General features: G+C 36.3%; 1 protein-coding gene across 3 annotated transcripts in view; it reads left to right on the top strand.

Annotated features, from left to right (window-relative positions):
- The first annotated feature begins 4687 nt into the window (after nucleotides 1–4687).
- Nucleotides 4688–12213, top strand: part of THOC2 (THO complex subunit 2) — a 61382-nt gene continuing 53856 nt past the window's right edge. For all 3 annotated transcript variants that reach the window (XM_062584489.1, XM_062584488.1, XM_062584487.1), the window contains exons 1-2: nucleotides 4688–4920; nucleotides 11424–11482. In XM_062584489.1, coding sequence (XP_062440473.1) covers nucleotides 4724–4920; nucleotides 11424–11482 — 256 coding nt within the window. In that variant the 5' untranslated portion in view covers nucleotides 4688–4723. The remainder of the gene's footprint in view (nucleotides 4921–11423; nucleotides 11483–12213) is intronic.

The raw sequence follows: 12213 nt of genomic DNA, 5'->3' as shown, positions 1-12213 counted from the left end.
TGAAAAAAGGAGCAGAAGCAGAAAAATTTATCAAGGCTTTCATTTATACAGGCAAGAGAAGCAGAAAGAAATACAGTACACTGAATTGTGTTAATTCATTTCAATAATCAAAACTAACCTATAAAATCTCTCAACTCTGTGAGCATAATGCCTATCTAAAATATATTTTAGCCAAGTGCTACATAGTTTAAAGTCCCTTACAAAGATCTGTATCTGTTTTTTGTCTCATATCTATCTTAAGCTGGAAAAGGACAATAGAATCAGTAAAATTAACAGGAAAATGGAAAGTAGATTGAGTCTAGAATAAATATATTTCTAAAACACAAGTATATTTTGAGTTGTACTTTTATATATGCTTTCCATTCCTTTTTTTATGATGTAGTTCTAAATATGAAATTGGAAATTTGTAGTCCTCCATTTGATAATTATTTCTGGAAAAAGATTTCACTTCCTGTGGACTTATAAGAAAAGTGTTTAATAATACTCTACCTATAATTATTTATTATTATAAATTCTATTTATTAAAAACCTGGAAAGAATAATTTGGAGTGGAAAATTACAATGTGCTGAAAAGTATAAACAGTTTTGAGCTACAAATCAATATATGTACATATAAAATAAAATTTAACACATAAGGATTTGATTTTGCAAACCTTTACATAAGAGAAAAATTTAATTCACATCTAATCTGAGCAAGTCTTAGCAGGTAAAATAACTCATGAGCATAATTTCGCAAGAATAGACTCTAAACAGATTGTAAATAACTGGCAAAGTATTTACCACACAAAAGAATTCCCGTATATCAGCATCAACAGCTAATATATTTCCTTTTTTGTAAGAATTGTACTGTTCACCACAATTTCATTATATCATTTAGTTAGTACATGTGAAATGTGTAGACAATATAGTAAATATAACCATGTTGATTTGGTAAAATTGATTGATAATCATTGATTGTAACTTAATCTCAGATCTAATTATTCCATAAATATTTAAGTATTTAATGAGCTATTTAGTTAATAGCCCAACTCTTAGATAATGAAATACTTCTACTGAATCATTGTTGAATGGGTGATGTAAAATACTCTTCTAGGTTTTCTAAAATTCATTTCAGCGACGTTCTCATTGTGAAGCTTTAGAAACCATGAAACCACATAAAACTCTCATCATAAAAATGAGAAGCTACATTGCACTTTAATTATATTTTACCTGCACATAGTTTAAGGTTCAGCTATTCAAAGATAGCTATCGTTTTAAAGTTGCAGACAGGCATCTACTAGGTGAACATACCTATATAGGGTAATTGTAAAGGACTCATTGAAACTCTTGGGAGCCAGGCATCCAACCTATTTTTGTAAAATCTTTTTATGGGCCCAGCTGCATCTTTAATATCTTTCAAAGTCTGCCTTCATATTGTTAATTATCATGATGCCTAGCTAAACTGTAAACATTACACAATACCACTCATTAATCAGGGCTATATGGCAATCTACTTCTGTAGGAGAACCAGATTCACAGGCCACTGCTACAAAAACCCACAGACTTTAAGGCAGTAAAACTGTAAGGAAACTGTATGAACATTTAAATTATGTATATATATATATATTTTCTTTAAGAATAAGTTAATTAGCTCTGGTCAAGAGAGAATGAAGACTATTTCTAAGGAAATTGCTATCATGATGGTTAAGTGATCTAAACATTTGCAGAAACAGTATTTTGCAGGACTACGCAAAATTGAAAAGTCTTTATAACTGGATCATTTTCTATTTTAAAACCAAATTCAATTATGTAAGCACATATTTGGGTTCACAATACTTTAATTTGTTTCTGCTAACTTTCTCCTTGTCAAATTACAAAATCCAAATAAAAGAAAAGTTGGAGTTTTGCAATTTATAGTTGTGAAGCTGTTGTTGTGATGTTTTCATTATCATATGAAGATAAACATCCTTGTATTATACCAAAAATAAACATAAGGTTGCTATATTGACCTGAAATGATTTTTCATATACATATAAGATGTAAACAAAGATCTTGATATTAAAGTGATTATCTTCCAGCAAGAAACATATCAGCAAGTGTAAGTACATGTTTTTCACAGATTTTATAGAATACTAGTTATTATTGCAATATACTCAATTAGATTTTCAATTTGTTACTGTTGCATGTATGTTTATGTTGCATGAAATGGTTGACCCTATATTCTGCCTGTTCCAGTGTGTTACCAATATAATTCACAAAATTAGTAGTTCAGTTTCCTTGAATAAACTTGGGATTTAACCTTTTTGCTGCCGCAATGACCACATCCATTTATTCTTCTGTATTTCCCCAGTAGCTTCCTTTCATCCTCATCATGAAATTAAATTTTCACATTCAAATGTGCAGCTCAAATTCACAGCTGTTATTCAGTTTCATCATTTTTGTCAAATGATTTATACTCCAATAGACAAGGAAGCATACACAAGACTGAAAGGGCAGACTTTACAACTGACAGGCAAAGGGAATTTACAGGAAAACTAATGACATGCTGCCTGAGCAAATTAAGTATTTCTTAACTCAGATATCTTAATTAGCTACTAAAATAAATTAACAGCTTTGAGAAACTTGCAGAGATGAACACCACGCAATGAGATGGACACATGTATTAGGGATGGTGATCAGAGCAGAACATCAATATAGCTCCCTAAATGTTTATATCCATAATTGAGAGGGCGCATCAACTGAAAAAAAGATCAAGTTTCAAACACAGTACAATGTATCATTGATATTTTGAATTTCTATTAAAGGGCATAATAGAATAAACACAAAATACTTTTGTAGAAAGAGGTGCCAGAGTGGGAAACACTTAAATGGTACATTTCACTTCTTAAATGCTACGTTATTGTGGCTTCTGTAAATAATGATCTCAGTATATATGCTTAACTTTATGCAATATAATCAATTAAAGAAATGTGTACTTGCAGGCTAAGGTTCAATACTGTATCTTATTTCATAGAAAAATTACCTCACAAAGATATTATGTTAGTGTGACTGTGGCAGAAATGTCCAAGGAAGGTTGAAGGTTAATGCACAGTAAGAACCAGTTTAGATTTTTCGTAATTATTTTTATATAAAACTTTTTTTTTACAATTGTTATTAAAATAATTACTGAATTTACTAAGTTTACTAATTTAATGAATTTAATAAATTATTAAAATAATTTACTTCTAAATTGTCTGGGGTAATGAAAAATACTGATTTCAAAATATGATCTAAATAGTTATTGAAAATTTATTTTGATGATTAGTAAATGTGTCAATAGAGGAAGAAAATCTACTTTTTATTTTGAAAGAAAAACCCTCTTCATCTTGCAGCGTTTCACAACGGATGTGGAGAGAGCTCATCAACATGGACAAGGATCTCCAAATTTTGAATGATTATAGGGGTATAATGTTTTGTAGTTCCACATATTTACAACAATTGAAGATGTGTGCACACTCACACACACACTTAGACATACGGGTTTGACGAAGACTTTCCAAATATGCAGAACTTTAAGAACAGGTAAGATACCCTGAAATACTAGTTCAGCAGCACATTAATCTTCAGGTGCACTTGGCTGTGAAAATCATACCTACATTTTAATTTTCTTAAATTCTTTCCTTTAACTCTGAGTTTGTGCATCAGCTCTCGGAGGGTCAGTTAGACCAACTCTGGCTTTTTTGCTCATGTGACAGTTACTCACACATCTGTACAAAGTTAGGCACTGCTTACATAATCCCATTTCGGGTACCTGAGAATTAGAGGAAGGAGTTGCTTACAAGGAAGGCCACATCCCAGAAGTGCGTATTTTCAATCTAGCTTTACTGGAGAAGTGGATCAATAGAAGACATACGCATATGATCCACTCAATGCTCCTTGTTAACTCTCACCCTTAAATACAGTTTCTTTGCTTCTGGAAAGCAGTGACACCAACCATGAGGTTATGCACAATTAAAAGTTCAGGGATGCTTTTGGGGGAACAGTGATCCGCAGCAATCTGAGAACAGTTGGTGCTCTACTCCTGTTCTAGAATCTGATTTTTTTTTTTTTTTTTTTTTTGAAGAGAAATTCTTACTATTTTCAAATAATGCATCTGGAACCAAAATTCCGAGGCTGAAGATTTGAAAAGTAAAAAATACGTTAAAACTTTTTTTTTTAATAAACTTGGAATATAAATTTCATGTCACCTTTCAAATACACTTAACACATGCAAATGATCTCACTTGCTGCGTTTCCTGAACTTGGTAGCTAAAAAAAAAACCCTCAAAATTCACACAGTTGTTACAGATTTGCAGACAAGGGCTGCCCAGTGAGATCAAAGCCTCACCAGAAGCTTGACTTTTTTTGCTAGGCAGCTCGTTATGAACTTCAGCTACCCGCAGAGGTTCCTCGAACGCGCAGAGGCTTTAATCTGCGCGGCGGCCGGTTACCGCCATGCCGAGCCGGGGCGGGGCGGGGCGGGGGAGCGTTACTCGCCCGGCGGGCGGGCGGGCGCCGGAGCGCTGTGGTGCGGAGCGGCGTGGCGCTGCGCTCTGTGCTTGGGGACACTCGCTTGGTACCGGGGCAGCGCGGCGCGGGCCGCAGACAGCTCCCAGCTGCTCTAGAGGCCGCCGGGAGGCTCTACCGGGGCCGCCGCGGTATTTAGCGGGCGGCGGCGGCGGCGGTTAAGGCGGCGGCCGCGCGAGGGGAGGGGGAGGGGCGGGCCATGGAACGGCGCGCGCCGTCTCCCAGAGTGCCGCGGGCCCGCGTCCCGTCGTGCCTTGCGGGCCGCTCCGTCCCCTCTGACCCGGGCCCGTCGCTCCCCCATCCGGGCTCTCGGCGCCACACGGGGAAGATGGCGGCGGCGGCGGCGCTCCCTGCCGAGTGGATAAAGAACTGGGAGAAAGCGGGCAAGAGCGAGTTGTGAGTGCGGGGATTCGACGGAGGAGGGCGGAGGGGTGCTGGAGGCTGCTGCCCTGCAGCGGAGAACGAAGGGGGGCTGAGGCCTCGTTGGCCGCGGGAGGCTGGAGGGGCCGAGGAGGTGGAAGCGGGCGGGGAGGACGCAGCTCGGGGCTGTGCCCTCGGCCTCGGGCCGTAGAGGTGAAACCCTGATCGGGCGGAGGGTTCAGGCCGCCTTCCGAGGCCGTTCGGCCGCCTTTGTCGGTTGCTAACGACCTCCACCGAAGCTCGCGCCCGTCCTCGCCCGCCAGGCCTGGCTCCCGTTGCCCGGGCCCGAGCGCCCCCTTCCTGCTTCTGGGTCGGCTTTATCGGGTGTCGGGCGCCTTCTTCTCAGTCGAGTCCCCAGAGGTAAGATGGAGCCTGGTGCTTCCTTGCCTCGTTGACTCCTCAAAGTTGACCTTTCTGGCTGACGTCTCAATCTCTGACACCACTTTCTCTTCCCCCGAGGTATTTAATACCGTCTCCTTTGATCCAGGCTAGGTAGGATCAGCTAGTCCTTCCCATTTATTTTTTGGGACAGCCTTTGTGCTCTAAAGGGTCTCCTCGCAGCTTCCTAAATCCATCCAGGTGTGGTAGGGACTTTCCCTATCAAGGTCTTTAGCATTTCTGTCTTGTGCAATCTCTAAGCTGACAGGTTAACTGAATGTGCTGACTGTTATGTTTCAGGAGTGCCTCCATTCGGGTGTCTATTTACCAGTTTTTGAAACTTACATTAATGTGTTAGTTTGGATGTGGGTGCCCAGTTTACTAATATTTTGGGGAAAAGTTCTTGTTTTAATTCTCCATTCACCTCTGCTCTTTATTGCAAAGTTTTTTCTTTTTGTTACAATATAGACAATTAGGAGTCATTTTATGAGAAAGACTTCCTAATAGTATTTCCTTTATTATTTACTTCTATTGCCATTTTTAATAGGTTGTGCAACACTGGTAATCTTCTCCATGCACAAAAAGAAAAGGTAGCGAGGTAGAGAATAGTAAACATAGAGGGTCCCTGCACAAAAACGAAGAAAACCATTCTACCTAGACCCTCCATTTTATAGTGAAAAGGCTCCCCCCCCCCCCCTTTTTTAAGCATGTTGTTATTGTCATTGAGTTGTGCTAAAGCAATGATCCTGTTAGCACATCAAGTTAACATGCTTTGTTATATATTGTGAATGATAAAAGGCCAGGGAAAAGGTGTATTGTAACTGCAGTTTTGACAATAATTATTTGAGTGTTCGTGGAACTCCCAAACAAAGATGAGGTTCACATTGCTTTTTTTTTTTAAATCACTTTCTACTTAAGATTGTTTTGTGATAGTTGAATCAGTATCAGCTGTGCAATGTCTGTGATAAGCAAAGAGGCCTTTTTTCAACTTAAGTATTTAGAAACTTCTGTGAATAAAATGCACAAATATGTGCTAATTGATACCTTTTGAAAATGCATAAGCAGCTATAATAAAACACTGCCTTTTTACGTTCTTTATATAATATTGTATTCAGGTGGATAAATCTGCTATTTTTCTTTCCTGTGCGGCACTTAAGTCATTTTTGTCCAAAGAAGTCAAATTTGATTACAACTTGCATGGTTACTGAGATTTTACTGAGATTTTTTGAAACTTGCATGAGGAGAGAAATTTCGGAGTTGATCATGTAATGGTTGCTGCGTTGTTTGTGTTCTCAAAACTTTGCTGTGGGAAGACCAAGTTAGCTTTTTGTTTGTTTGTTTAAACCATGATGAAGCCTTTCATGATTTTCCTCTCCCTGCTAAGGTAGTATTTCTTAAATATGACTGGAGGGGAGAAATTCTAGTTTGCTGTGGGGCCAATAAAACGATAGACCAAGTTCCTACGTATGTGTTGTTTCCAGTTAATTTGGAATACTGCTAAAATGCAGTTCTATACATGCTTTAAATTTTTTTAAAGGAACTTTAATGGAGATGTGATTGTGTCTAGATTACAGTGGTTGTTTTGTGTGGTGATAACTTTATACATGCATTTTTTAAAAAAATATTTTCTAAAAGGAAAAGACTGCCATCTTGAGCAAATACCTAAGAGACTTTGCGTTCTTGTTCTGAAAACATGTTTTCATTTCATAAAGTATTTTTTTTAACATTAGTAACAATAAAAAAGCAACAAATGCAATATTTCTCTTTTTTTTTTTTTTTTCTTTTTTTTTTTTTTTGGAACTATTTATCTACGGAGCTCTCCAAAATATAAACTAGGTATTCTGCAAAAGACTTGATGGGAGGAGAAGGGTACAAAAAAAATGAAACCGACAATTCCAGCAAATGTGTGTGTGTTGGGAGGAACCAAAAAAAAAACCCATTGGAAACTGATTTTTCTGTATGGAGGCCTGGTCTAATAAAGCCAATGCACAAAGTCAAGCTACATTCACTCTTGTGTGGATGTCTGTTTTTAAAAGTGGTAGACTTCTTACAGAGAAACAAATACCAAGCTTTATTGAACATCAAACATTACTGAAGAAAACATTTTAAGTAGGAAAAAAAAAAAAAGATTAGGTCATATGGAAAAACACTTATTTGCTGCTGTATAAAAAGACTTATGGGCTCTGACCAGATCAGCCCAAGATAGTATTTTGGCAGAGTTAGTAGCTACTCAATTAAGACATATTTTGTGTATTGAGGAATGTGAAAATTGCTGTATTGAGAGGAGGAAATGGTAGTATCTTTACTAACATATGAACTTCCACTGTGTTTAATAGTGAGTGCTTAAGACAATCTCTTTGGTTTCTTATATAATCATTTACAGGAGGGTGATAATCAGCCTATGCCCTAAAACATACAGGATTTGTAATATTACTGTAGTCTGTAGGATTTGCTGTTTTTTTTCTTTAAAAAGTTTGCTCATTTGATAAAGAAAACAAAACGTGGTGATGTCTTAAAGAAATCCAGTAATGAAGTCACCTTTAAATAATGATTTTTGTCTATATTTTTAAAGTATTATGAAAAATACCATCTTTAATTTTGCTCAGGTGATCACTTTGTCAGTGTAAGACCTTACTGTTCCAAACTGGAAGATAAGTTTGTTTGTTTGTTTGTTTTTTTAACATAGCCTAAGTGTCATTATGCAGGTTAGTAAGGCAGCATGGTAGAACCCAAGCAATAGCAACCAGTTACTTCCTGGAAGTTTCTTTTAGCATTCTTATTTGCAACTGTACACATGTTGAATTAGCTCTGTTACTGCTATGTAATAATATCTAATACATACATAAATGGGCATTATATGCTAGATTCAACTGTTCTAAGTTATTTACGAAAGCCAGGCATAGGTCAGGATGCGGTCATCTTATATGTTTCTGTTTTCTTCAGATTCATCTGTCTAAATACACTTCAATAAAGTATATATTTGTTTTTTTACTGCCAAATACTGTGCAGAGATTGTGTTGTGCAGCTGCTTAGTATGCTGATCAGTCTGGACTCCTTGTAGCACTATCTGTCTGTCTATATACTCTTTTGTTTGTATTTAAAAGTAAGTTCCTCTGGCTAGGAACTTGTTTTTTGTGTAGTGACTGCCACAGTAAGATGCTGCTCTGTGACTATAGCCCATACATACTTTAATACTTGTATAATGTTAAAAACTTATTACAGTGATACCTTTACTTGTGTAGTGATAGACAACATATCAAGGACCCATCAAGGGAGAAACATGGCTTGAATTTACTTGACTGGTGGTTTATGTAATATGTTAAGCTTCAAGATAAACTGAAGGAGCTTAATGTTCTGTGCGTATGAAATTTTGATACTCAGTCTTCAAGCACTTTGGACGCATTCGTTACTTCACTTGTGCAAGGAATACCATAGTACTAAGTAGCAGATAAAAGACTGGTTGTCAGGAAAACAGGTTTTAGTTGTAGTTGGGCCATCCTGATTGTAAAATGCAATTGCTTGTGCTTTATCTCAACAAAAGACCTACCCACATCAGTTGAACTATGCATATACTTAAATATTTGCAGGCACATGCACTTTGGGTAATTACTGCCATATACTATGTGTGGGAGTACAGTTGAGAATATAGGGCATTGCATATGATTTGGGAGGCTTGGGTTCAGTTTCCGGCTCTGGCGTGCAAACTTGTTTTACAGCTGTTCAATTTCAGAATCTGTCTTTATTATTTAAACAAAGCTATCCCATTTTAGTCCAAAACAAACTTCACTTTAAAAACTTTGGGTTTCAGAATTGATTCTGACTTTTTAAATTTATTTTTACTTTCTAAGTTATATTTTTAATACTAAATATTACGTTTTTAGATTGAAATGAAGAGATGTAGGCTATAGTAGGACAGGAGAGTTACTTATCTGTCCTGAAATTGCACAAATGAAATACAAGGTTAGAGTTTCAAAAGAACTATGGATAAGAAAGGAGGGAGGAAGGGATGAACTATCAATGAAGTTACCTCTTTGTGCAGCAGCAAGCTTCAGCTCAGCTGTACTGCCTGACGGCACCTTCAGGAAAGGTCGCTATGTTTTGGAGAAGGAGTATTTGAATGGAAGAACAACAGCGCAATTATATTCATTTACATTCAACAATATCAGCACCTTCTTTTCTTACTGGCAGAACTTCTCATGTAGACCTTCACTCAATGAAAATAATTACTTAAGTACTTACTTTTTTTCAATTTTAATAACTTAAGAGATTTTAATTATCTAAATATAGAACAGATTGTCTTACAAACTGATCTTCAGTGTGGTTTCTTGATAAGGTACAAATCCATTTGGTCAACATAAAGTAATTGGAAGTTGATTTGTACGGTTTTTGTATTGTTGAAATGGGTATTAGAAGAAGCTAAAACTCTCATTTTGTATTAGGTATAATTGAGCTCTTCAGTCTAAACAGCCAGTGTAGTTGCTGATGTAGCCTGTTTGATGGCATTACCTCATGACATAGAGTTCAAATTTTGCATCTCAGTAGATATTTTTGTATGATTACCACTTTGCTGCTCTTTGTATGCAGAGGTTAGAAATGAATGCATATGGGATTACTTTCTGGAGGGGTAGTAATTAAAACTTAAGAAAATCTGCCTTAGACCAAATTGATATGTTCTTTAGGAACAGCTGGAAGTCTGTTGCTTGACGGAGGTGGGGAAAAGAGAAAGAGAGAAGACTAATATATTCACCATTAATGAAAAATAAATCACTCATTTTTCTGTTTGACATATCTGTTCTCATTATGTCAAATATGTTGCATTCTGTTCAATAATATTAAGAACATACCTTCACTTTTTGTTGCTCTTAAATATTTACTGATTGCATTATATTTATATCTCAATTTGTGTATATTCCAGTGGTATTTAAAGGGTGTGTATATATACTGTGTAGTTGCTAAATATAATCCTTTGACTGCTGGGACAGCTGTTTGGACCTGGTAGAGAGGTAGTCTGTATAGAATGCAAATGAAACAAATAAGTGATTGCTGTAAAGTCCTTTTTATAGTTTTTTTTTTTTTTTTTTGTAAGCATTTGTAGTAATTATACATTCATGCAATGTAACAGAATGCTGTTACATTTCTTACCGGGAAAAACGGTAGCCTTACCTTACACAGAGATACCATGCGGCTCTGATACTATCTTCAGTATCTATAGATCATCCTTCATCCCAAATTCTTCTTATGCATGAAACGGTTTTGATTAAAAATTTGCAAGGGTGATGGAAGTTCTTGGGGTATATGTTGGTGGCTATAACAGTATAGGTATGTGTACTTTTTTTGAATACTTTTCCTTTTAAATATGAGAAACACTTCTAAAGCTTCACTTATACAGAAAAAGGTGAAGGAGGAGAGAATCCCTGTAGCTTGAAAATAAATTCCTGTTGAAAACTTCAGTGAAGTGAATTTAAATCTATTTTTTCTTTTGGCTAATTTGATTGAAGGAGACCTCAGAAGTGACTATAGGACATCAATGTGACAGGTCTTCCCAGGCTATAGTGAGTTCTGTTAGTGATGTACCTTACCAATGTACTTACCATACTTAGAGTATGTACTTACCAATGAACCTTTTTTGTATGCCTACACTATGCATCAGGAAATCATGCACATGGTTGAATGTTAAATCTATAGGCCAATTTGAAAATGGTTAGACATCATAGATATAGACAAGCATTTGCTTATTGGTTAATAGTAGGTTAATGCTAGCACTTCCATGCCACTTTTTCTATCCTTATTGCCTTGTTTTCTTGCCCTTTTATGTTTAAGTAAGAGCAATGTGAGGAAGCATAACTTTTGGAAGTATAAAGGCCCCGTTCTGCATATTATAAATTGAGTCCTGTATTTCTTTGCTGTTTAACCTTCTTGAATTGATGTTTATTCTATGAAAACTAAAATGTAGACATGCATTGAAACTGACAGGGTTTAAAGTTATTTTAGCCAGGAAAGAAGACACTAAAACAGAGGTATGTGTATATAGTAATATAGGACTGCTTTTATGCTTTTTGTTTTTGATGAAAAATGTATAAATGCAATGTCTTCTATTGCAGTTTGCAACTATGCCGCACTCTCAGTGAAAACAAAAGCCATGATAATATGGGTTTCAGAGGTATGTTTATTTTTGTGTTACTTACCAATGAAACATAGCATAGAAACAGTTGATCATAGTGTTTATGCGTGTATTTGCTTGGTTTGGTCATATCAGTGACAATTAATGCATTTTACTGGAGAATACTATAAAGAGCAGAGTAATACAACCATCCACAGCTAGGTTTGTCTTCAGTTCTCCAGATGAGGAGATTCTCGGACAATAATCGACAATGATGGAGTGTCTTCTGTAGAAAATGCAGTTTTTATTTCGAATTCAACATACAAGAAAGCTTGCAGAAGACTGTACTACTCTGTCAAGAGCTAGATTTTGTTCTAAAAGCAAGTTACGTGTAGAACCATTGGTGTGTGCAAGTATAACTGTCTACTACAGAAAGTAATTTTTTTAAACAGCATTTGAGTTACAGACTTAATTTCCTTTTCATAGTGAAATACGTTGCTGTCTTTAGGTTTTTGAAATTCTTATTTTAAGAAATCCTAAGTTTTAAAGGAAAAACTAATTTTAACTTGCTCTACAAAATCCATTGGAAGATGTTTCCATATTAAGACAGCGAAACAGCTATACTATTCAGGTGATAGATGTCTTAGTTCTTTCTAAAATAGCTATGACAGGCAACTATAGCAGTAGAGAAGATGAACTAAATTAATATAAATTATAAGTAACATTACTGAAGAGGATGTTCATTGTTCAACAAAGCAAAATTTGCTCTTCCAAAGGTTTTTAAGAATGGT

The sequence above is a fragment of the Rhea pennata genome, chromosome 11, assembly GCF_028389875.1.
Source record: "Rhea pennata isolate bPtePen1 chromosome 11, bPtePen1.pri, whole genome shotgun sequence".
In the NCBI taxonomy this organism is placed as follows: Eukaryota; Metazoa; Chordata; class Aves; order Rheiformes; family Rheidae; genus Rhea; species Rhea pennata.
Note: the sequence above shows the minus strand (reverse complement) of the source record. Positions and strands in the feature narration are given on the sequence as shown.